At 39.9% G+C, this 25987-nt stretch overlaps 1 protein-coding gene across 2 annotated transcripts in view; it reads left to right on the plus strand.

Moving 5' to 3' along the window:
* The window catches only part of CNTN6 (contactin 6), a 137467-nt gene that overhangs the window by 59712 nt on the left and 51768 nt on the right, over nt 1-25987 (plus strand). For both annotated transcript variants that reach the window (XM_031605672.2, XM_090148467.1), the window contains exons 5-9: nt 6841-6936; nt 13671-13874; nt 15203-15305; nt 21878-22062; nt 24473-24609. In XM_031605672.2, the coding sequence (XP_031461532.2) occupies nt 6841-6936; nt 13671-13874; nt 15203-15305; nt 21878-22062; nt 24473-24609 (725 nt within the window). The remainder of the gene's footprint in view (nt 1-6840; nt 6937-13670; nt 13875-15202; nt 15306-21877; nt 22063-24472; nt 24610-25987) is intronic.

Here is a 25987-nt window from a genome sequence, read left to right on the forward strand (position 1 = left end):
ACATATTTCTTCGCACCAGATTCTTGGTGCCTGAGCAAAAACCAAGTTGGGATTTTTCCCCCTCATTCTCTCCGTTTAATTTAATTGTGACCTTCCATTTTTTCCTCTAGAGAAGCTTGATATTACTTTGTAAAGGGCATTTTCACTCTTTAATTGAAAAAGACAATCAGGCTGTGGCAGAAATTATTATTCTCCACCTTGAAAATTAGTGCCTGGATTGGCTATTCATACCATTTAAGCTGAATTGAAGACCTGGGGCCAGTGTGCATCCTAATGCGTAAATTACAGCTCCGCTCCCCTTAGAAGCTCCAAAGCAATTTAACTAAATAAAGAAGCCCTGATGAAGGTCCTTGGTCGATTATGCAGCATTGGAAAAGGACAAGACCTGGTGACTGCACATTTCATTCTGGGTTTGGCAGCAGGGCTCTGCTGGTGGCCTTCTCATGGGATGCGCAGGGGAACAACTAAAAAGAAAAAAAATGTGAATTATGGCTGATTTTTAACCCATCCTGATGAAAGGGGACATTCAGGTCCTTCAAGTCCTGCAGTCCCTGCGATGCCTCAGCACTGACAGAGCAGAGGTTTTCATACATTTCAGTAGGAAGGAACTGAACTCATTATGTATTTAGTGGAAAACACAAGTATTTAAAAATCAGGAAATGGGAAATGCTAAGCAGCTTTCAGACACCTTAATTAGAGATAACACAGCTCTTAATTGTAGAATTGAATTCATGGAAAATCAATTACAACATTTAAAAAATTGAGATTAGATGGTAGAGGGAAATGATTAATAGTATTGACACTATTATCAGGACAAAGGAATTGTTGGAGGATTTGTTTAGCAAGTTTACTACAGTTCTAAAAGCTGAGAAGAGAGTTTACTTAACAGTGAAAGTTGCAGAAAGTAAGTGGCCATTCCCTTGGGAAGCATGTGGAGAAAGATTTCCTTAACACACTCTACTGGTAACTAAATTAACAGAGATTTGTGCTAATCTCTTAACGAGCTATTCAGTACCACAGGACTGAGCAGAAACAAGGGACTTCTGAATGCAGAACTTCTCCTGGAGAGATCTGATAAAGATTATCACAGTCTTTTGGTAAAGAGCACAGTTTGTATTTAAAGTGTTTTTGTTCGCTGCATGTAAAGGAAAACAACAACAACACAAAAACAAAATATGTCCAAGTATGGGATAGCCTAGAAGTTGAGATAGGGATGCAATAAGGATTTCTACTTGCACCTGCAGCAGACCTTATGCCTCTGAATCAGGCCTGGAGTTCAAGCCAAGAATTACCAATGGGCCCCCTAATTTATTACAGTCAAGGGAAAGTGAAGGTAACTAATTGTCAGCCCATAACACAGGTGTTAGAAATGCTTATAGCAAATCATAACAATGAGCTTCTTTTAAAAACTGCTGAGGTCATAATTTTATCCCATTTTGCTGCAAGAGAATTTCTATTGTGATACATCACATCCAGGAACACCGATCCTATTGCAATATATCACAGCCAATAGGAGAAGCAGAAGAAATAGGAACAGATGCAATACATCACAATTTGACAGAGCCCCACCGAAACGTGGAAAAGTTTATTGATTCATCCTCAGGAGCGGAGCTGATTTATAAAGTGTTCTTGCATCTAATGCCTTAGCATTCATTGCACATTTCAATAACAAGCAATTCCAACTGTAATAGTTGGGATTATGTAATGACAAAACACTTAGGGAAAAAAAAAATCAAAAATTCAAGAAAGCATGAAATTACAATAATTCAAATGAATTGTTAGTAATTATGTAAGATGATGAATTGGACTTTTTCTAATTGTCTGTAACAATTTTATATAATAAAATATCCCAGCTTCCTTGTTTATTATTCAGTGGGATGAAGATGCCCGTTCTTATGCCAGACCAATCAAGAAGGGTTACACGCATCCCTGAGCAGGTTGAGGAACTTAAAACACACAGCAAAGAGGCTGGAAGGAATGAGTTGTTACTTGCAATTACTTTTTATTCCTGTGATAGAAGTTTAAAAAGTGATTCTCAAATCCTAGGAAAATTATTTCTGCTTTTACACATGCTGGCATGTAAGTTGAACTCTTTTAAAGGTAGTTTTACATTAAGAAAAAAATGCAGATGTGTGAGTGTATGGTAACTATTGAGTCTGCCTGAACCACTGATGGAGCATCTGGAAAAGGACCCGGTCAGCCCTGGGAGCACAGCTGAAGGCAATTCAGCTGTGTGAGCAGAAGGGGTACAGCCTGGCTGCACCTCTTAGACCCCATTTAAGGGCTGACTGCCACTGGGGAAGGCTGTCTGGTTGGAGATCCATCCCTTGTGGAGTTTCTATTGAGAACCTAGGTCTTCAGAGGCAGGTGAGCACCTTTCCTTTGTAACACCTTTCCATCACAGTAGTCATTTTATTGTTACCCTACCTGTATTGCCATTCCACTGCACTGATCTTTCTGATTGTTATAATGAATAATAGCTGGGGAGAAATTAGAAGAGTGATGTTTTCACTACCCAAGCAGCAGTGTTGAGTTTTAAGATAAATAAAGAAAATTCACATTTTCCAGGTGTGGCTGAATCTAACAATTAACCTACTAACAGAAGTACTTGAGCAGGAAGAATTTCTGTTTATCTGTTACACTGACACCTGCCAGTCTCTGCAGATCAGCATCTGTCACTTGAGGGAAGCACCAAACCATACCTGTGCAGGTGCTTGGCCTCTCATTGCAGCTCAGTGCTCACTAGAGCGATGGTGATGGTCAGCCTTACCTATAAGCAGTGTTCCTGTCACTTCCTGGTTTTATTGTAATTGAGTACCTACAGTGAAAACTTGCAAGCCATACCCTCTGCTAGCATAAATCAGCATCGTTTCCCTGACCTCGGTGGGGTCCTAATGATTTACACCAGCTGAAACAAGCTGTGGCCCATTACTCCTCCCTGCCTGTGCATTCATACCAGGTAAGGAGCTGCGTGCCTCCACCCCAGCTATTCCCACCTCCATCAAAGGAAGCCTTGTCGTTCTCTGATCCACGTTCCACAAAATAACAGATGTTTCCCATGTTTCAGGCACATACCTTTCCTGCTTAGGTCTGCAAATGTTCCCAGCTGAAGATGATGACTCTTTGCCACACACAGCTGAGTTCATATATTTCCACTCTCCCCGTGAAGAATCATTTGTTCACCTGAGCATTTTGCTTAGCCTACATGACCTCGTTATTGCATCCAGCTGATTAATTGTGCTACACTGATAGTAATCTGCCAACACGGGCTGTGCTGAACAAAGTTTTGTTTGTTAAAACTTGTAGCTGATAGAGCAGTGAGGGCACTCATTGTTCATAAAGTGAGATAAATGCAAAGAATAGAGGAACTAGGTGATAATTTATTTATAGATCTCTGCAGAAACACTGAAGTTAGCAAGTATACCATCTGTTAAATAGTCACACTATTCCTAAGTGCATATTAGCAATCTAAATGTGTGCCAAACACCTGATCTTAGCTATCTTTTGATAGTCTTTTTGACAAGCAGCATTATGCTTTATTAGGTTATGTCATGTTACGTTATAGAGCTATGTTAGGTGGGAGTAACAGGGAGGATGGGGTGGTTGTGCACTGTTGGTGTAAGCGTGTGCTTGAGGCAAAGATGTGGTTTTGGGAAGCAGCCAGATATTCAGAATAACGAGCAAATATAAATATTGCATTTTTATTCATCTTCAAGTTCTTTTCTTTGCTTAGCACACTTTAGGCTGCTATTAATCATTGCAAATACACAAAGAGGGTAAAATAGATGCAAAAATCTTTTGAGCAAAAAGATCGCTTCCAGCCAAAAGAAACGTTTTTCCTGATGGTCTGCCTCCTTCCTGGGTGTCACCCTGGGCTATGTATTGAAGACAGACAATTCTGTAACTCATTACTGATAACTTTCTGAATGAGGTGTTGCAGTATTTTGTGGGAGATGGAGCCTGCCTGGAAAGAAGGTCCCTTAAAGATGAAGAATGAAAGAAGAATGACTCCTACAACGAATCATTTTTGCTTTTTCTGTTGTTTTGTTTTGCTCTTTCAGGGATTTTTGCAATGATTCTTTATTAGACAAACATTGAATATTTTGTACAATTATCTACCTACCAATAATGACCTGAGGTGGAGGAAGAAAAGGATCATTCCTGTTTAGATTTATTACAGGTCTGGGAGTGAGAGCTGCTTGTAGTGTGATGAGTCCAGAGCCAAGCACTGGAATGGATCATCTAAAGGAAATGTCTGTCCCTAGGAGTCTAATGGGTTAGATAATTATCTGTTTGGAAGGATATATGTGTACTCAAACCTGTGATGGACATGATGAGTAGATTAAATGATCACTAGTGTGTCCCCATAACATTTTTTATACCTGCCGTTTACTATTGATAAGAAGACAAAAATCTCTCCAGCAGCAGGAAAAGATGGGCTGCTGTGTATAACCAAAGTATAAGCATACTCTGGAAGTGGGAGTGCTCCTGCATGCAGAATTGGGTGCTTCAGAGGTTAAAAAGACAAAGTTAAATTTTTCACCACATGTAATTAGTCCTGCTAATTATAAAATAACACAACCCGTGAGCCATCTAGTACTTCTACTTTTTCAGTGCTCAAACCAGGAAAACTTGCCATTATCTTAATGGGTGAACATGGACAGGTGACAGTTTCTTAAATGGGTAAAATGATACCTTGACATATTGTGTCATTAAACTAAGAATTGCTACTAGCAACTTATTACTTTCCAGAAACTATGCCAGTTTCAGACTAAAGTATCCCATAGTTAATTCTGAACTGTCATGAAAACCTTTTGTTAACTGCAGCACCGGACTTCCTTTTTCTTTCTTTCTTTCCCAGTAAAATTTTGTTCTCAGCAGAAATGTAGATCTGATTAACCGTAATGAACACCACTGGTTGTGCTACATATATTTGTCATACGAGTGTAAAGATTTGCAATTATTTTTAATCTGTTTTTCTGTAGGAACTGCACGACGTGTTGCATTAGCAAATCAAGAAAAGGAATGTGATAGGAATGGGAGATGCAGCTGTTTTCATTGCTAGCATCTGAATGTTCTGACTTTTCCCCATCTTTTTCCTAACTCCTCTAACACATATGGAGCTGATGTCTCTTCCCACAGCACACAGAACACATGCCTTGGGCAGTTCCCCTGTGCTGATTTGCCATTAGGTCCAAGGACCAACATTTGTTCCGGTCTTCTCCTTCTCAGAAATAATTTAACCCACAGGAAAGAAAAAGAAATACAATCAGTTTTCTCAGAGCGAATTTTCAGAACAGGTCAATAAATCAATCCACACATTCAGAAGTTGGATAAGTATATTTTGGATACGAATCAAAACTCTTATGAAGGCATGCTATTGTTTTCTTTCCCAATTAGTATTAAAGAGAGGGAGAAAAATGTTTATAGTTTCACTCCATTCATCTCTCTCTTTTTTTGGTGTCCCTCTGGACTGCAAGGCCAGTCTAGGTGGCAGGCAATTAAAAGAACATCAGAGTTTAAAACACTTTCCTGTGTATTGACAGGTACCATCTATTGTGGCTGTGACAGTGTGAGGAGGTGCCACCACTGCCTAATTCAATTCAGTCACCTCTGGGTAGACAATGTCTTCATAGGAGACCAATATATAGGAGATGAAGAGGAGGAAAAGAAAAATTTACTCTGTAAGGTTCAACTAAGGGAGAGAAAATTGATATATTGACATAAATAGCTGAGGCTGTACAGGTAGTAATCGTGATGGCTTTGACCAATGAGAACTGTTTCTTTCTATTGAACTCTGGATCAGGTAGTTGTTCAGCTGATGAAAAATGGAACAATTGTTTGAAACAAGAACCTGCAGCACACCACGTTGACTTAAGAGCTGCAGCTTCCCCTTAAATCTTATGTTATTAAAACATTTTGAATTTATTTCAAACGATTGCTTCCCAAAGTGCTCTGACAAAAGTAGTAAATCAGCTTATTAGGGTGACAACTGGATCAAAAAATAATCTGTTTTTAAAGAACATCTGTTACATCATGTCCTGAAACTGAACTGTTTTCTTTTTTTTTTAAAAAGAATGAGACTGAGAGACTTCTACATTTTAGTGAAATGGGAGAAAGTAGAACATACTGTATTAGATTCAGTAAAAATAATTTAAAAATTGATAAGCACACATGAAAATCACCCATGGAAGTCCAGGCATCAGTGTTTTTGCACCAATTTCCCTGGGGCATCATGTGATTTTTTTTTTTTTTTTTTCTCAATGAAAGTGTTCTTATCCTCCCCTTTCAAACCACTGCTAAGGTTCATTCAAGTCAATTAAAAACATGCCCACTTACCAGAGACAGCTTTAGGAAAGAACATGCTCATTGAAAACATGGCATACTTTTATCACTTAAACACACACTTTGTGGGAGTTTTGATGAGGTTTAATTATCATTTATACTTACAGAAACACACACCTGTGTTTAATTGATATAAAAAAAAGGAAACAACCCAAAATGTTTTTTTCTTATTCGTGCAGATTAAGACGACTAAATTTTGATGTGTCACTAGAAAAACTCACAGAATACACTAGCTTTACAAAGAGGAATTGTAATTAATATAAAAATCACTTGTTAAGGTTTAAGTGGTTCATAAATAATTATTTTATGGTTGCTGAAGGACCAGGTAGGAGGCTGGATGAGCTATTTGTCCATACAGTACTTCAGTTTGCATAGTGAGATTTTATACCACTGAAATGTATATTGTTGAGTAATCTATAAGCACTGCATATTTTGGAACGTAGCTCGGAGTAAATCTGACTATAACACAATTTTGTTTTCTCCTTCTCTCTTCAGATCTTGAGAATTTTGAAATGAAAACAAGAAGCACAGTGTCAGTCAGAGAAGGACAAGGAGTGGTTCTGCTCTGTGGTCCTCCACCACATCATGGAGGTACGTGGAGTAGCTCTGAGTTTGTGGATGCCCCGTCCCTGGAGGTGTTCAAGGCCAGATTGTATGGGGCCCTGGGCAGCCTGGTCTAGCATTAGGTGGGATGGTTGGTGGCCCTGCATGTGGCAGGGGGGTTGGAGATTCACGATCCTTGAGGTCCCTTCCAACCCTGGCAATTCTGTGATTCTGTGAGTTGGGTGCAGCCCAAAGAATGGATTTGGGCTTATTCTATTACCATTGCTGCTATTGCTCTGGACAAGGTAAAGTTCTGGGGACATGCAATGAGCTAAGAGTACCTTTCATGTTATGTTTCTGGTTTCTTTAATGTAAGCTATCCTTAAACAAGGGGTGCATTATTCGTACCCCTCCTATATAGCTACAATCCACCTACAACATCAGTGTTTTCAGACCAATACAAAGGCTTGAGCATGTGTGTAGACTATTGTTGGAGCAGTACTGTTTCTTATTAACTCCACTTTTTGCATCTGATAGAAGCAAGAAGCACTTGAAAGCTATTTTTTGAGATTCTTTTTTTCCCCAACAGTGACTTTTGCAAGTTCTTAGCCGTCTGCATTTTCAAATCCTATTTTGGAGGTGCCAGAACTCACATTATAAGTGCTTATCTTGTGAGGTTCAGAGCAATGACTACAGTTTTCTAACATAACCAGCTGAAGATGATCAGAAATCTTATCCTGGAAAAATAGATGCACATTAAAGAGGTGCAGATCATCAACAGTACGGTTACTGGATTGAGGGAATCAACAGTTCTTATAGCACTCACCTCCTGCTTTCAGCTATAACCACACACCCACAGGAGAAGCAGCATGTTGTGAGCCAGCACCAACGTCCTGCTCTCAGTACGTTTTTCTCAATCCTTCTTAAGAAATAGCTGTTCCCATAAGAAGAAGGTAAATTGTAATCTATAAGGAGGATGCAGTATATCAAAGAAGTAGAGAAACCCATCAGTCAATTTAAAACCCACAAGTCTTGAACGGAAACATCAGTTCACTTAGTGCTTGCAGCTCTATGAAAGAGGTATGTAATCAAGGAGATGAAGTGAAATGTGGCCCTTAAGAGCAGAGAAAGCTTCAAAGAGTTCCTGAAATGTATCAGTGGGACAAAGACAATGCATCCATCCATGAGACAGTAAGCTGTCTGTCTTCTTCCTGCTGATAGATAAAATTATGATTTGGTAAAGCAAGAATGAGTATGTCAGTAGTAAGTGAGCTTACTTCATGTTAATTGCATGGAAAAAAAAAAAAAACAGCACCCTGTCCATAAACAACACCTCTGTCACTAGGTTTAAGCTAGAGGTGGTGGGATCTGTTGACCAAAAGACCAAAATAAATAAATAGAACAGTCATTTAAACAACAATTACACACCCCAGCTCTTACTTTCTCCACCCCTCCCTTCTTACCTATTTATGCACCTGCTGCTCTTCAGCCTCAGCTGTTGTTATTTATGAGGCTCATTAACACACCTTATAAAGTTCAGCATCTGACCCTACTCTGCTTGTTAGTGAGGCTCTAGGGTATAAGGGTGGAGAGGTAAGCTGTATTTCTCTCTTTAGGACGCATCTTTTCTGCAGCTAAAGTTCTTTAGGTCAGCAATTTTTTTCTCTGTATATGCACATAACATATAACATATGCTGTTTCTTTATTACTTACAAGAAAGAGAGAAGCATCTTGTATAGAGTTAAGTATTGAAAAGCATCTGTGAGGGAGGAAGAAAGCCTGAAGAAGCTTTCAGTTCTGTTGCTGAGTATGAGCCTGACCTGCCTGTGATTAAGGAGTTGTTCCCTAAGTGGTAATACTTGACACAGAACTATGGGCTGGGCTGTTCCTCGTTTGTTTTGTTAGAGGTGAAGTGTGATATAAGGCTTGTTTCCTCCAAGCTGGATCCCTGCAGAGCCTTAAGAAAGTTGCTAATCTTGTTAGAAGCAGCAGGATCACTTGTGCATTTGCATTTACTCATGCATGAGGGCTGCTGGGGCTCAAAGCTGGGATGCTGACTCAGTGGGCTTTTTCTGTACTGCTGTAACAACAGCAGAGCTGGATTAAAAAAACCAAAAAGGCTCTTAAAGAAGTGAGAGCTCTGAAGCCTGCTCAGTGGAGTCAGATGTTGAGTCCTCAGCTGGCAGAAGGGCATAGGGGACAGAAGAGTGGGTATGTGGAGATGAGATGAGCAGTACTTTTCTGTGTGAAAGGCTCTTTGACTGCTTCCTCATGTTGTTTCTGCATTTTGTATTAAACAACCATCTGATAACATGCATAATTTCCAAGTGATGGATTGATGTGTATCTTCCTTTACAAAGCTGAGTGCCTTAATCACTGCTTTAGAGCAGCTTTCCCTCTGCTCCTGTTTCTGAGCTCTCCTATGAATCTTTAATCCTTCCCTGAGACCATCCTGTGCTCTCCTCCCGCAGAACCAGCAATATTGATCTGAATTTGCTTGGGCTGAGGAGGAGAGCTCTGAAATGTTATATTCCCCAGACTGATAAATCAGAGATGGTTATCAGCTGCCCCCCTTCCCAGCTGTGCCCTGAGCTGGCAGTGCTCCCTCCTGGTGCTGAGAGCTGAGCTGGGCTCACTGCTTGGGGCCTGGGTGAGGAGTGAGACAAATCCTGCACAGTCACCTGTCTTCGATTAAGATCCAAACAATTAGGGTTGCAGCACTAATAAAAAAAGCCTATGAGCTGGTATGTGCATAATGAAGTCTATGTTGCTGTAATTATCCCTTCGCTGCCACGCGGCCCCTTTGAAGTAAATGCAGTTCTGTGCACTCAAGGCACCTTCTTCCCACAGAGTCAATAATGGCACCAGGATTACTTTAGAGAGCAAATATCATTTTCCAGTGTTCAGAGCTCAAACGTGTTAATTTGGGCTAAGGCCAATCGGCTGCACAAGTGAAAAAGGAGCTGTAGTGCATTATTAGGCAGTAGCTGGGCAGAATTAAAAAATTAATTACAGGAAGGTGATTGATGTTTTCTAAGCTTGTCTGTGAGACCAACACAAGTGTTAAATTAAAAAATTGAGGGTAGAAATGATATAAATTTTACTTCATTCTCTCTTCTGTTGGAGTTTTTCTGAACTAAGTCTTGAAACTTGTAAAGTGCTGTGAATGTTGTATTCTGTCATTATTTGTAGGAAGTGGGGTCATTTCTGGGCGTAAGGCTGTCATAAGGTTAGCAGGGATCTTTTCCAACCCAGGAGGAGATCATACTCATTTTTCCTGACTTTAGAACAAGCCTGACATTACTGTATGTGATTTCCTTAAGAAGATTAAAACAAAAGGTGTGATCAACTTCTGCTGTTTTGGCTCTTACCTAAAGCACGACTGAACAGAGACTGCCCAAATGTGCTTCAGCTTGTTTCTCTAAACATTTCTAAAGATGCTTTTATATTTATATAAAACTTGGCTAACTTTCATAGAATCATAGAATGGCCTGGGTTGAAAAGGACCACAATGATCAATCCCATCATCTGTGATGTTTATTTTATTTATCCACTGGGGGTTGAAAAAAAGTCCTGAACACCGCAAGAGTCTTTATAAACCATTTGTCTGGTCATAGAATGGCCTGGGATGAAAAGGACCACAATGGTGATCTATTCCCAACTCCCTGCTATGTGCAGGTCGCCAACCAGCAGCCCAGGCTGCCCAGAGCCACATCCAGCCTGGCCTTGAATGCCTGCAGGGATGGGGCATCCACAGCCTCCTTGGGCAACCTGTTCCAGTGCCTCACCACCTTCTGTGTGAAAAACTTCCTCCTAATATCTAACCTAAACTTCCCCTGTCTCAGTTTAAAAGCATTCCCCCTCGGGGCACAGGTGGGTGTTTATCTATGCAGTCTTAGCACTTGAGGAAAGGACTTGAGGAAAGTTAGTTGTAAGGTCCTGGGATTTCCTGGTTTTTGTGAAGTGGAAGAATCAACCTCATAGATTGTGGAAGGAGTTAACCCTATGTAGGGTTTAGAAGACCTCTCTTCCCCAGCCCTTTTTTTCTTTTCTGCTTTCTGTGCATTCGTATAGTTTACTTTTCTAAAGCATCACAGGTTAACCACAGTGAAAAGAGAATAACAAAAATTGGCCTAATTGGTCCCCTTCTGCTCCCTTACTTTGAAGCATGTTGATTTGTTTTCAATGTCACATAAGTAGTCAACCTAGAGGGAAAGTGGCAGATATACAAGGCTCTGTGCAAGGGGAAAATGAATTGGGAACAAAAAAAATAATTGGTGCTGATAATGGCGAAGGGTTGTGTAAGACCCTTACTGAAGCCTTTTCATAGCAGCCTCTGAAATTCAACAGCTCTGGATTTTTGTTAGGGATGTGAACCCAGCAGCTCTTATTTTCAGAAGTTCTATGGCAAAATGGAAAGCAAAATAAACTTTAGAAAGGTAACTTCTTATTCCTCACTAAAATAGCTGGTGGCAGCGATTTTCAAGTCTATTTTAGCTAGACTTCATTAGCAGGTTGCTACATTTTTTAGATAATTTCCCTTCTATGTCTCTGCTACCTTCTGTTCACCATTATTTTCACCAGAGCCTTCCCAGCTGCTGATTTACTCATGTAAATGAGTATAACCCAAAAGTGATGGCATGGACCTTGTACCAGAGCCATTAAAGGAGGAAAAAGAAAGGAGCACAAATCAGATCTATTCCAAGTGACCCAAAATGGAAACATTTAAGTAAAAGTAACTCCTTCTTTAATGTAATATCACATTTTCTGGTCTATTGAATCTATTAATATTTTTTGCTTATCATAGCTTTCTGTGAAAAGATGCTGTGTGAGGGAGTATCCTGCTGGGGCTATGCTTTAGAAGAGGAAAGAAGTTTGATCTCCAAAGTTTGGATCTTTTTCTTGAGATTTCATTCAGCTCCCACTGAAGTCAATTAAAATTAGAGCTTCTACAGAGTTTAATGGATCTGAATTAGGCTCTAGGCAAGTAAGGTCTGGGAGCTGGTGATGATGAGCCTGCAGTGAGAAGAGTGGCAATGTTTATATGCCTCGTTGTGGGGAGAGAGGGAATTGAAATATGAAAAGAAGAGGCCTGAACTCATTCCTAGTTAATGAGAATATTAATAGGCACTGAGGCAATGGTTCAGTACAGACAGAATGTAATGGAGACTCTGCAAGATCATCAGGTGGAAACCCCTGTGCTGAAACCATAAGAGATGAGAACTGGCTGTCCTACCTACTGATAGGTAGATTGAACAAGCTCTGTGCAGCATAAAGCTACTTTTAATAGGTTTTCATTAAGGTTCGTATACCCTGTTGTACATGGAGAAGCTTGCTGTACCATTGGGTGGTGCAGGAGCCACAGCAGGGTTTGGATGGTGTGCCATAGGATGACCTAGAAGTCTTTCCATGGGTCAGGGCTCTCATCAGCCCTGTAACTGCCAGCACTGGAACTGGACTCTAGGAAGTGAACCATCAAACCCCTTTTTCCTATTTAACTCACTTTTGGGTTACTTGTCTTGGCATGGAAAGCCTGATGGGTGTCCAGCTATACTGTTCAATTATGTACACACATATATTACACTGCTTTAGGACCTGTTGCATCTTCTGGGCTTACTGTATGTCAAAAAATAATAATAATAATAATAAAAGGATACTGTAATAAAACAGAGCCTATTGCAGAATTTAGCCAAGGATAGAAAGTGTCACTGATTGCTCCCTGGAGACGTGTCATTTCTAATGAGAGTTCTAAAATGTTAGAAGATGATAAAATAAAACTCCACAAAACTACTGGAGTTTGCAGACTTATTATCATCCTGTACCTATGCTGCAACTGAGGGAGGGGAAAGAAATGTAAATAATCTTTTTCAAATGCTATATTTGATAGGGGAAATGTGCAAAAATGAAGCTGTTGGCAGAGCACTGTTAGCTTATGAATTATACATTTAATTAGAGGGAGCTAAACTGGTAGATTTTAGAAGTTCTGATTTACTGGGCCTTGTTAATGACAGAATTTCTGTCCTGCTGCTGCCATTGCAGAGCTGAATACTGCAGCCCAGTATTGGGCATGGGGTGGGCAGGAAACCTCTGGCATTGATGGAAACTCAGGGTTGGGGCAGCAGGATGGCAAGCTCATAGAGCTCTGTCCTGCTGGCCAAATAAGTTTTAAAGTGGCTAAGCTATGGATGTACCTTTTTAAGGTGTGCAGTGTGAAATGCTATGGAAGAAAGCAGCAGAATAAGGTTAGGAAGTCAGAACAGGACAAGAAGTATGGAGCAGTTGCAAGTTTGGAAGATAAGGAAATAAGCAGAGAAGGAGTGGTGTGTAGATATTAATGTCCCAGATGTTTGGATGCAGCGGGGTTCTTTCCCTCAGTGAGAATCTGTTGATGTTCTGTTACTTGTTTCCTTTCTCCACATGTGGAGTGGAGAAAGGAGTAGCAGTGCTGCATGATCAGCAATTGGCTCTCAGTATTGAGAGGGAAGTTGCTATAGATAGGAATTATTTACTAAGCCAGCTTTCTCATGGCATTGCAGCACTGCCATTTCTACCTAAAAATAGGCTGAAACAGGAAAATGAAAAGCAGCAAGGGACAGAAACTTCTGTGACCTTCTGAAATGGCTCGAAGTAAGTTTAGAACTGAAGCAGTGCTTATCCTGCCTGTGCTAATTTGTGCATCCCCAATGGTCTGCCCCGTAACGGGCTCCTTCTTTCAACCAGCAAAAGCATTAACAAGAAGCAAGCAAATCTGAGGATGCATGACGTATATTGCTCTTTTCCAGGCTTGTCTTTTGCATGGACCTTCAACAACAGCACCTTATACGTTCAGGAGGACAGACGGCGTTTTGTTTCACAAGAAACGGGAAATCTGTACATTGCCAAAGTAGAGCCGTGGGATGTGGGCAATTACACCTGTGTGGTGACCAACTCCAAGGCTGGGCAGAGTGTTCAGGGGCCACCCACTCCCCTCACCCTGCGCAGTGATGGTAAGTACACTCACTATTAGGTATAGCTCAACTATCAGATCTAGAAAGCTGTTCTGAGTGAGTTCCTGAGGTGAGGGACTCACCTGCACGTATACAAATACCTTTTCAGCAGTGCCTCTAAATAAATGTTTGCATGGAGAAGTGCATACCTGGGAGATCTTTACACAAGGTTGGTTTTGTAAGTTTGCTCACCTACATTTCAAAGTATTTGTGCTGCTTGCAAAGCAGCAGTGACAAGTTGTTACCAAAGTCAGTACAGTGTTATATTTCTGGTATAAATAAAACTCAGCTGTGCATTATTGCATAATACTCACACTTAGAGACTGTGCTGCTTTATAACATTCCATCTGATCATGCTAAATGAAGTTAGAATTCCCAAAATCGAAAGTTAATAATTTGGTACCGCATGTAAATACTTTAGATCTTTTATGCCTATTTTCTTCCTTCTCATCATCGTGCTTTATTCCTTTTCTCAGTCTCATCAGTCTCTTAATCTTCTCCTATTCTCTTTGGTAGCCTCTGGATTGAGTCCTAAGCAGGCAGTCTCAAGGGAACTGTACAAAATAGCACATGTTGTGTTAGATGGGCCCCTGTTCAATGTAAAATAAGAACCAATTCATTTTTCTGCGTGAGATCTGGGCTAAGACTCTGAGGGAGACTGATTTTCATCGTTCATGATTCTATGAGTTGTACTGAAAGATTAATGCATTTTTTAAGAATTTCAGCTAAAAATTCAGTTTTCTAAAGCAATCCCAAACCTGCTGCAAGGTCAAATGCCCTTAAACTGATACTGGATTATCTGGTTTATCAGATACTTGATGAGATTTGGGGATGTGATAACTATATCCAATTACATTAGCCTTTCTCAAGCCCAGAGTTCACATCTGGTTATTTTTAAGAAGCTTGAAGTGTTTCGTAATTAGTTTGGACACAGAACCCCTTAATTTTGAGTTGTGCTCAGAACTACCTGGTGTCCTTAGAAGTGGCAACTTAGTGACATATGTCATAGGCATTGCTTATTAGCAACTAACAAAAGGTGTGAGCCCTAAATTCTCCCTGAAATCCTAATGCACGTAGATACTGCACTTGCACATGCTTCACCAATTCAAATATGAAGAATTTGCACATTTCACATCGAGCTTTTCAGCACAGATTTGGATTTCACCCAAACACTGAAAACTAGTCTTCAGACATCACATGTGGATGTCCATGGGTGAAGCATAAGGCTCTAACACTATTAATGCCATCCTTTCTTTTACACTGAAATTCTGTTGTGCTAGACAGGTCTGAAGCTCAACTGGAGTGCTAGCTGTTTTGATGTTCAACAGGTGTGATGGGAGAGTATGAACCAAAGATTGAAGCACGTTTTCCAGAAACGACATACGCAGCAAAGGGCTCGTCTGTTAAACTGGAATGTTTTGCCCTTGGAAAGTAAGATTCCTGTTTTTTATTAATTGCGGTTTCTAACATAGTTGTACAGTGAGAAATTGTTTCTTCGTAAGTGGCATAGCAGATTTTTTTGTCAGAACATGAAAATATAATTTTTTTTTTTAACTTTATCTTGGCTTATTTCTGTGCAATGTGTTCCTGAGACTTTCTGGAATGGGTCCCACGTGGCTCTCATCACCCTTTTCTCCAAAGGGATGCTGAGGAGCCCTGGGAAGCTACAGTGCATTGTGCCTGGGCTCCTTACATGGGTGTCCTCCTTTGCAGAAGCAGTAGAGTGCTCAAATGAAGAGAGATGCTCTGTATTCTGAGAGCAGATGGTTAACTGAATGTGTAACTCGCCTTTCCAGTGTGTCCCTTTTTCCATGGAAGAGCTAAAATAACCTTAAATTGCCGACCTCTAGCTTAAGTTCGCTTTGACAATCCTTTTTAAGGCTTTTAAAGTGTTTAGAGCTTTTCCGGAGGTTAAAAGCCTAACTTGCAGGCAGCACAAATTAATCAAAAGTTCCTGTGGAACCTATGCTGAGAAGTAGAAAAATAAAGCAAATAAAGCTAGTAAGATGAGGTATGGCCTTGCCTTACAGATGAAGTTCTTATAGAAATGAAAATTAGCCCCCAAGTTAGTTGGACAGAAAATATTTCTGCAGTCATATTCAAAAGCATACGAATTTCTTGGCCCTAAACAAGTCCCAGACTGGAACATTCCTGCTAAATCTGGTTTTCCTTTCCAAACAATCAAGCTACTTCTCTTTAAATACCTCTTTAATTCAGTGTGAGTCAGTGCAGGCTTTACACCACAAGTTGTCACTATAGATTTCCATCTGTTGCACAGGAAGCATTTAGCAGTGGTATATTGACTACACAAAAGCATTTCAAAACCAGAAAATAATACGTACAAAACAGAGCCTTCCCAATGGAGGGATGAAGACAGGTCATGTTAGCTTTGCTGTTTTAACAACATTATAAGCATGGGCAATGTGTTCTGCAAGGATATGGATAATGAAATATCTCAGCCAACACATCACCTCCTGCCTGTGTAGGTGCATCACACCTGATGTACGTAAGGAAAGGCTCTTGCTAGAGTGCTGCAGAATTTCTCCTTTCCAGCCTTTTGTAGCAGGTTAGATGTCTCCAGTTTTTCATCTGAGTTTTTTCTCTGAACAAGAGCTTTGAAGTACATTTTCAGTCAGTGGGGAAAAAGCATTATTTCGGAGCTGAAATTTGTATGTGAATAAAGCAAGAAAAACAGATTACAGGTGAAATACTCTTAACTCATTAGTGAGGCCAGCTTTTTAAAGGTATGTAGGTAATTAGCGGTGGTGTTCAATCACTAAGCTTCCTACCTCCAGCTGTTTGCAATTGTAGTCAGGCACTCACAAGTGCAGCGATGCGGTCATCTGCACCTTTACATGCCTCAATTCCACCAAAACTCTAGCCTCTACTATTGTCTGTTTATGTTAAAATCAATTCAGCTCAGCATTTGTTGAACTATACCTCTGATCTGCCACAAGCACTAACGGTTATTATCTCTCTTGGATTTCAGAACTGCTTTCCCATTATCCATAATTTTCTATATTCATACTGTTAGTCCACTGGTTCAGACAAAGCTGTCAGCTGCTGCTGCCTCGCACTTTGAATAACAGAAATCTTTCACATCTAAGGCAGATTATAGGCAACCTGCTGCGGTTTTGGTCTCCAAAAGTCTTAAATGAAAGTACTTTCACGGTATTTAGAGAAATAGCATCTCTTTTCTATACGGAACAGCAAATCATACCTCTTGGATGCTGCTTAAAAAGCACTTCTGCATTTAAAACACAAGTAGAGGAGACCAGATTGACCAAAGGCTGAGTTTTAAGCCCTTTTTACCTGAGGGAGCTCCAAGTCACCCAACTAAATGCAACCAGACCATAGGGTGCCCAGAGGTAATGCATTCCGTGCACCTCTTGAGGGTGCTTTTGGGGTGCTCAACACTTACTGCACCCCCCTGGCACGAAGCATTTGTGGATCTCCCCATTGCAATCTGTTGCAAAGCTCTGTTCATGCATTTTGCATGAAAATGTGGATGTCACACAGCCCTTGCCTGTTTGATGAAAATAAATACAGGGAGGCCAAAGAGATGCTATTTATTCCCAGAGAGACGGTTTGGAGGAATGGATCTCAAATGGACAGAGCGCTTGGGCAAGCTCTTCTTGTAGTACAGAAACTGTGAATAGCAGCTTTGGAGAAGTAAATTATTCCTCACTGTGATGCTATGTGGCTGCACAAAAGGAGTGTGAGTAGCATGCATCTCTATGGTGATTGGCATGGAGAATTCAAACAGAACACAACTGCACATTATAGCTTAATTCTTTGAAGAGGGAAAACTGAAATATGAAACGCTAATGTGACCATCTCAGATGCTGCAGCCTGTGGCAATTTATTAGAAGAGATGAGACTTTGTGTTCTGCAATAAGATTCATTATGTTGACAGTGTTTAATACTATGCCAGTATTAAAAGTCATGTTTTGGATCAAGCTATATTAATCTTGCCATATATCTAAATTATGGCTCACTGTCTGAGTGGACTGAGTGCCATGGAAGGAGTTGCTCACAGATTAGTTCAGCTGACTTACTGTCCTTTTCTATAGATTTCTTCTCAAGTAACTTTTTTCTCGTGTACTAATAGAAATAGTTTCAGTACTGGATGTGCACAGTTATTAAATTGTGCCTGCATTTAATTTGTTAAGATAAGGAGATAATCTGTTCAGAATCCTTGCAGATGGGTCATTGTTAGCTGAGGTTGTAAAAAAGCATATTGAATAATACAAAACAGGATTTCTTTTAACCCAAAATACTCTATTTTTTTCTTTCCAGGGGAAGATGCTACATCTTCCTATTGTTTACATATTCAGAGCTGAGCTTTTCTAGAGGCTGTTAGTACAAATACACAACGCAGCCACAAGTGGGTTCCAAATAACCATCTTTACTAAATTGACGTCACAACTCCAAGCTTCACTTCTTTTAAAAACATCTTTAAGATTTTATGCAAGAGGCTGTAGAGGGATCAAGCACAGAATTCTAAAAACCATACATGATGTGAATCAGTTTTTCTAGTACAAGTAAAGTTTGCTACTTTCAGCCTGCATTCCTGATAGAACAAATACCAGAGAATTTGTACCTTAAGAGATGAGCAAACAGCTCTGCAAGGGCCAGTCTCACAGGAGTTAATGTGAATAGCCTGTGACCACAGGAGAAGGAAAGATGATATCAGGTTTCAGAGAACGTGGATTCTTTGTTGTTTCCAAAGTAATACATCAAGTCAAATAGAAGCATTTGTTTAACGAGGTATTGTCTTCATTATTGAAGCTGGAGATTTCATTATTGAAGCCAGCTGGTGGCCCTGCCTGTGGCAGAGGGTTGGAACTTGATGATCCTTGGGGTCCCTTCCAACCTACGCCATTCTGTGATTTAATGTTTTTGTGAAGTGCCCTCAGATGCAGAGGGCTAAAGCTGTGGTCAAGGTGCCATGCATCAGCTGGCTGCTGAGCCTCTGCCATGGGAAAGTGGGTCTGTCCTCGTGGTGTGGGGGTGTGATGCTATGGAGGGATTAATCTGATGTTCAGTGTGACAAGACTTGTCACTAACCAAAAAATATTTTCCATCTCCTTTTCTTTCGAAGTTGGTAACTTACGGTTTTATGATCCTGCCATGGGTATGGTAGAGTATAAATTAAATTAGTAGCTGAGCTCAGTACTCCTGGAGGCTCTGAAGACTTCAAATATACTATAGATTTATGTACAGAGACACTCTCATATTTATGCACTGTTTTCTTATTTACTCAGGTGAAAGCAAGACTTGCCTGTGAAGTGTAATAAATAAGTACACTCATTGTTTCTTTACGCATTCAAAAACTTCCTAACCCCAAGCAATTACTTAATTCTCCATCTAATTTGGTTGTTAGAAACCACTACAAAAAGCAGACACCCCAAATCTGTATGGGAAAATACCAGTCTGTGTTGGAATGTCAGATAATGACCTTCAATAGAGTGGTTATGAGAAGTACAGTCATAAAATGCCTTGGGTTGGAAGAGACCTTAAATATCATCTAGTTCCAACCTCCATGCATCATCCTGCAGAAGCTCACAAGGGTGTATTTCTGAAGCTAGGCAAAACCATTGAAGTAAATTCTACATTCATTCTTTTTAAAGCCATTCAGATTTTCTCAGCTTGAAATGTTTCAGACACCCCGTAATATTAGTGCTGATATATATATATTTAAATAAAGTATATACTAACTTTGGAAGAAGGTGAAACCACCCCAAACCCTGCCTTTTGCAAAACAGTGATTAAAGCTCCTGGAAATCCTAAGGTGAGGATGGAGGTAATGCAGGCAATGAAGAAATGCAGACCTCCTCCAGCCCCATGGTACCAAAGGCTCAGCTGTGGCTCCTCCTGCAGCTGCTTGCTGAACCTTTAGGTTGGTGAGGGGCTGTTCTCCTGACAAATGAATTCCTTATTCTGACAAAACTAGGCTGCTCAGCACACGCTTTCCCAGAAGAACAAAGTGCAGTTAAGTATTTATTGCAATTATGCATTTAAAGACAGTCAAGTTGCTAACCCAAACGGTTTTCTATGTCATCCTGCTGCAGCTGGCATCAGAGGCAGCCTTGTTAGGAAGGATGGGGCTGACAGGGAGGAGAGTTTGTCTTGAAACATCCCCAAGGATGTCATTATAAGTATCTGGTGTGGAGAAGGAAAAAAGGACAACGTTTTCAGTGCCAGCTTTGGTAAACTTGAGTTGACAAGTTGACGGAGGGGTCTTTTTCCACAGAGCCCTGCCTCTGGCCTTAGTGTCAGTGCAGGCTTCCCTTCATTCATAGTCATGCTATGGAAAATAAACTCATAGAATAGGAAATATTTAGATGAAGGATTTTCAGATAGCAGGATATAAATGAATGCATAATTGCTTTTCTTCTCCTGCATAAACATTAGCTTCCTTTAATTTGGGAAAAAAATATGGGGGAAAAAAAAAGATAAACAGAAGAGGTGCCTTTAAAATAAGCAGTTAAATGCTTCTGGCGTTCAGAGTACTGCAGGATTCCATTATACAGCAGCTATTCACCCATTGTTTAATATGCAGTAGTGTTTTAAAGCCAGCAGTGCTCTCCTTCATGTTGTCAATGGTCTGTGTCAGTCCATCACGAGGCTGCAGAGTACCTCTGGCTGTTTTCCTGGCTTGATCATGGCAGCACTGGGAAGGGCCTGTTCTGCACAAGAGTTTTCTTTTAAATGACTAAAAAAACTCTGTTTAGAGAAATTTTGCATGAGAAATATCACACAAAGGTTGGTGGGGAGATGGTACTTTCTACAGCGCTGACCAGTGTGTTGGGCAAACAGTCAGTCCCCTCAGAGTTCCTAGTAGGGAATCATGCTAAGCAAAGTATTGCATTTGCTATGGGCTCTAGTCTCAAAGCACAGGAGCTAGACCTGAGCTTACAGCATTAAGTACTTTTTCCATTATATATTGGTGACTTGATTTCCTTGGTCAATAAAAAAAGAGTTCGAGCCAAGGACCTAAATAATTCAAAATATGAGCAGTTACGGTCTCTGTTAAAAATGCTTTGTACATCAGTGCTGCAGGCCAGAGAACTTAGGGACTGACAGGTGAGGGCAGCGTGGGCTTCTGATTTCTATGGACGTCGTGCTTTAAAGTTCAGCACCAAGTGTTTGTTGTTGATGTGACTTCCGATGGAATAGATGGCAGTCTTAATCAAAACCACTGTAAGAAGCTGTTCAAAATGTCACTGCTCGTTTGCTTAGAAAAAAAGCAGCTTACTTTGGTTTGCTGTAGCAGAAGGCAACTGTGAAATCCAACGCTATTAATATTTCAAAGTGTTCTGGTGACATAATAGATCATGATAGCGAAGCTTGTATGGTGTATGATATTACCAGGAATCCAAGAATTATTTGTAGCCTTCTTTACACTTGCCTGTTTTTATCATATAGAATACATTGATCTAAATGTAAATGAAAATGAAAACATGAAACAAGAAATATTCTCTTTAGTCTCTATCTCCTTTCAGCCTCTCATGCTCTCCACTTCCTTGCTCAACTGTCTTCCTGCCCTCCTCTACTTCAGATCCCATTTTTTATACCTAGATTTATTGGTCTTTTTTAGCTTCTTTGAATTCTTGTGCAATGTTTCTTATTTTGAGGAGTGAAAATACCTCTGTTGCCGGAGGGAATTTGTTTTCTCCAAAACAAGTCAATTATTCTGTGTTTCTGTAGTGTTTTTTTGGACCTCCAGAATTGTCCCTTCACCGAACTCTCACAGTTACTGTGGGGAAAATAAAAATTGGCTTTACAAGCAATCATTGAGGGCTTCACACCACAGTTAGGCTTGTGTCCCTAAATAGGTTGGGTGAGTTATAAAACCTCAATCTTATGAACCTCTGCAAGTCGCTCTTAGAAACTGAAATGATTTCTTTTTTGAAATATGATTCTTACAAAGGGATTTCACATTATCTTTTTTTCTGTAACAAACACTCACTCTTTCTCTAACAAACATAATTATTTAGTCCAGTCCCTAATATCAGCTGGAGGAGGTCTGATGGAAGCTCGTTGACAAAGAAAATCAAACACGACAAAAACAAAGGAGTTCTTGAAATCCCAGATGTTCAGCAAGAAGATGAAGGCTCTTATGAGTGCATTGCAGAAAACATTCGAGGCAGAAACATTGCAAGAGGTCAATTATTCGTCTATGGTAAGCAGATTGATTAATTTCTTCTTCTTTTTTTTTTTTTTCCTCTACATGGCCTGATAACATTCAGATGTATTTTGTAGATGAAGTCTATTAGCCCCTTACTGGAGATATGAAATGTAGTTCAGGTTAAGCTGATTAAAAAATGATTGCAGGTCTGCAGTGACCTTCACTGAATTATATCCTCAGCAAATAAAGATATTTTGCATTAAAACTCAGATTGAAAGTGTGGGCTGTGCCATGATGAAGTTGTAAAGGTTAATACAAAGCAGAAAAAAAAATCCCTGGTACATTTACATGAAACATTAAGGGCAGGCAAAAAGATTTACTCTCAGTAGCTCACAGCAGCAGAAAAAACTGTGCTGCCCCTGATGCAGATTAGGGAAGGATTCATGAGATTTTGGTTCGTATGAGTTCTAGCTGAACGATGCTTCTCCAGAAACAGATGAGGGCAAAGCAGGGGAAACTCATCTTGTTGCCTCCCTCTCCTTCCTCCTTGTGTAAAAGCAGGCAATAATATTTCTGTGAAACTGTTCTCCCATTTCCCTTCCCATCCTACGCATTAATTTCCTCTGGTCCAAGTTATGCATGATGTTCCCCTTAGCCAAAGCAAATTATATACTCTTTAGTCCTGTTTTTAATACTCAGGAAAAAAAAGCAATGTTTGTGTGTGAGTAAGAGATATGGAGGTCTTTTCCTTACCTTATGGGTCTTTGAAAATAAGAGAAAAAATAAAACTTCTTAATAAAAAAGGAATTACAGAAAAGCTAGACTATGTGCCTCCAATTAATATCTGGTGAGAAGACCTTCACGAAGAAAGCAATGCAAGCTTTGCTAATAAGCTACCACTCCTGCTGCCATGGCTAACATCAAGATCTATGCTGGGAATAGAGCAGTCTGCTGCTGCTTTGAATATTTAATTATTTTTTTTGCTTTTAAGGGGTTATTTTTGCTCATATTGCTCACTAATTTGCACAGAATGTCAAAGAATTCCAGTAAAATTAATTTTACTAAACTACCTGGACGTGACTGATAACAACATAGGCAACTACAAAATTTTAATCAGTTCTTACAGTTTGAAAGAATATACTCATTAATTGTGCTTTGGCTGTTCATAGTAAATATGTAAACAGAAAGTGAAGAATTTGCACAAGAATTTTTATCATATTAGGAGTGCACTTGCATGTTATCTACATAATTGACTTCCTCTTAGTTCATGTGCTGCTGTGTTTTACTCACTGTATAAGCAGCTCATCTTTAGGAAATAGGGTTTCTTTGTTGGGCACTGGATGCTGCTTTGTGCATATGTCTTAGGCTCTGAGAGCAATAAAGGCAACGTGTAATTAGAGTCACTTTTGAGCGTGGAGAGGTCTGTCTTTAGTAGACTTTCATGCCCTGTGAAGGCATTGTAGTAGTGTCAAGGTGATTCATTGGGGCACAGCCATGGGCTATCCCCATAGGGTTGTGCTATGGAGGTAGGTTTATTTAATGATTATTTTTTAGAAGCTTGTTCTGCTCATCTTAAAAGATAACAAATCTCTTCCTGAAATGAAATTACTGTATATAAGAAATTGGAGTATATGCACACACAGATTTATGACTTAACCTAGCCAAGAATCTTTCGTGGGATGCTGAGACATCAGCCACTCACCTGAGGCACAGGGGGATGCAATGTAGAACCACATTTGTCAGCGGCTTTGGTGCATCTCAGAGCCTGCTGGGCATTGGTCATTCTCCCTGGCTCTCATATTCACCAATATATTACAACTATTTTGTATGTCAGCCTCATGCTAACTCCTCCTCAGCTCCATCCTTCTGTGTTTATTTGGATGTTTACAGAGCTTCGTTGTGATTCTTGCATATTCTGTTTGCTTGTTTGTTTGTTTTTATAAAGTAATACCTTTTGTCAGTGCATCACAAGTGTTCAGAAGCTGTTTTGAATAACCCCAGTTCCTTTGCATAGCGTCCCTTGTAAGTTATACCTGAAGAACCTGTGATGTAAAACCATCATCTCAGGTATGCGTGTAAAACACAGTGGGTAGCACTTATAGTCTGTGAATTTGATTAGCTAGTGACTAATAGTTTGGATTTTTCTACTTTTGGTACACAGATTATAGCACCTGGAGAGGAGTGTCCAGACTTCTGGGCATCTAAAATAACCATTTCTGCAAATTTTGGCCATGAAAAACAATGTCTAAACTGAATCTGCTGATCACTTAATTTCTGACATCTTCCCAAGTTAGTCTTGAAGTTCAATGCCAGGAGATCTGTTGTGCAGAATTTACTTGTAAGGCAACGTGAATGTTTTGGTCAAATACTAATTAGCTTAGCTCAGTTCATTAATTAACAGCAGCATACTTCCAGCAAAATCATTTTTTCCTCCTGCTTAAAATGGTTTGCATGTTCTTTTCAGCACTCCCTGAGTGGGATAAAAAAATCGAAAATGCCTTTCTGTCTCTCTATGACAGTTTGTTTTGGGAATGTAAGGCAAAAGGAAAACCAACCCCTTCCTACAGCTGGTTAAAAAATGGCCAGCCTCTCATGTCAGAGGTAAGGCTCTGTCTTTTTAACTTCTTGTCTTATTTTTACAGGGTTTAGTTATGACGTTCACTGTAAAATATGTTACTAGTTTCATAAATGTAATAAGTTTCAGAAATGATAATTAGTGTAACATCATAAACTTTGCAACATAAAGCCTCGGTACTTTGAGTTCATATATATTGAAAATGTCAGTTATAATTTATCTCGCAAAGCATCTGAGTGCTACAAGATGTGACACTAAGTATAGACGGGTTAATAAATCACCATTATAACTAGTGAAATAAGGGTCTGTCCATAAATAGTGAACGCATGTGTAGGCCATGTGTAGTTTGGGAAGCCTGTAGGATGCCTGCCCTAATTGGCTGGCTGTGGAAGAGTATTTCAGAGCAATCTGATCAGCCCAATAACTGCTTGGTTCTGTGGCTTCTGCTCTTAACCTGGAGGCTGGATGGACCTCTGGTCTGATGCAGTATGGCTGTTCTTGTGCATATTAATCCTTTAACTGAATTAGCCATGAAAATCAGTTATTAACTGATTGAGTTATCAGTTATTAACTTAATTGAGTAATCGGTTATTAACTGATTAGTAGACAGCTGACACCCACTAGTGGAATAACAGACCAAAGAAGACCATATAAAGTTATAAGAATCATAGAATCATAGAATTGCTCAGGTTGGAAAAGACCTTAAAGATCATTGAGTCCAACCACAACGTAACTAGAAAAAGGGGAATAAATGATAAACTCACTTAAAAGACAAAGAAAGACCAAAGTGGAGAAGGAAGCAGTAGAGTGGTACGAGTGGGGGATGAGAGAGGAAATCAATTGGAGTTCAGACATTTAAAAGAGCTGATCAGTTACTTATGCAGTTTGGTTTCTGAGAACTCAGCTTTGGCTCTTTGAGAGCAGTATAATTATTCTTTTGTGGCGGCCAAGCTTTGGTACATCCATCTTCCAGTCTTCCGACTTCTGTGACAAGAGATTCTTTGCTGCATTTGTGTTCTGCTGAGGCCACGTTTCCCTTTTTATTAGCATCCGTGCAGCATCTATTGAGCGTGAAATGGCGTGGCTCATTTGTAATGCATTTTTTACTTGATAGGAAAAAAATAATACTGTGATTAGTTTCTGTCTAACAAGAACAGATACAGAAGCACTTCCAAAATAAATGTGTTCTGTACCTGCTAGGGTGCAGAACTTACACTTTGTTTGATTTACTGGTGCTTATTTGAAAAAATTGGAAGGGGGTCCAATCTTCCATGTGATCTTCTTTTGGCTTAGTCCTAAACAGAGCTCAACCAGCACCTGAGAAAGCTACCCAGAATTTACTTGGATTGCAGTTTTTCAGAACCCAGTAATTTTACTCATATTGTTGCCTGTTCCTACACAAGA

Source organism: Phasianus colchicus, chromosome 11, assembly GCF_987193195.1.
Source record: "Phasianus colchicus chromosome 11, bPhaCol1.hap1.1, whole genome shotgun sequence".
Classification (NCBI taxonomy): Eukaryota; Metazoa; Chordata; class Aves; order Galliformes; family Phasianidae; genus Phasianus; species Phasianus colchicus.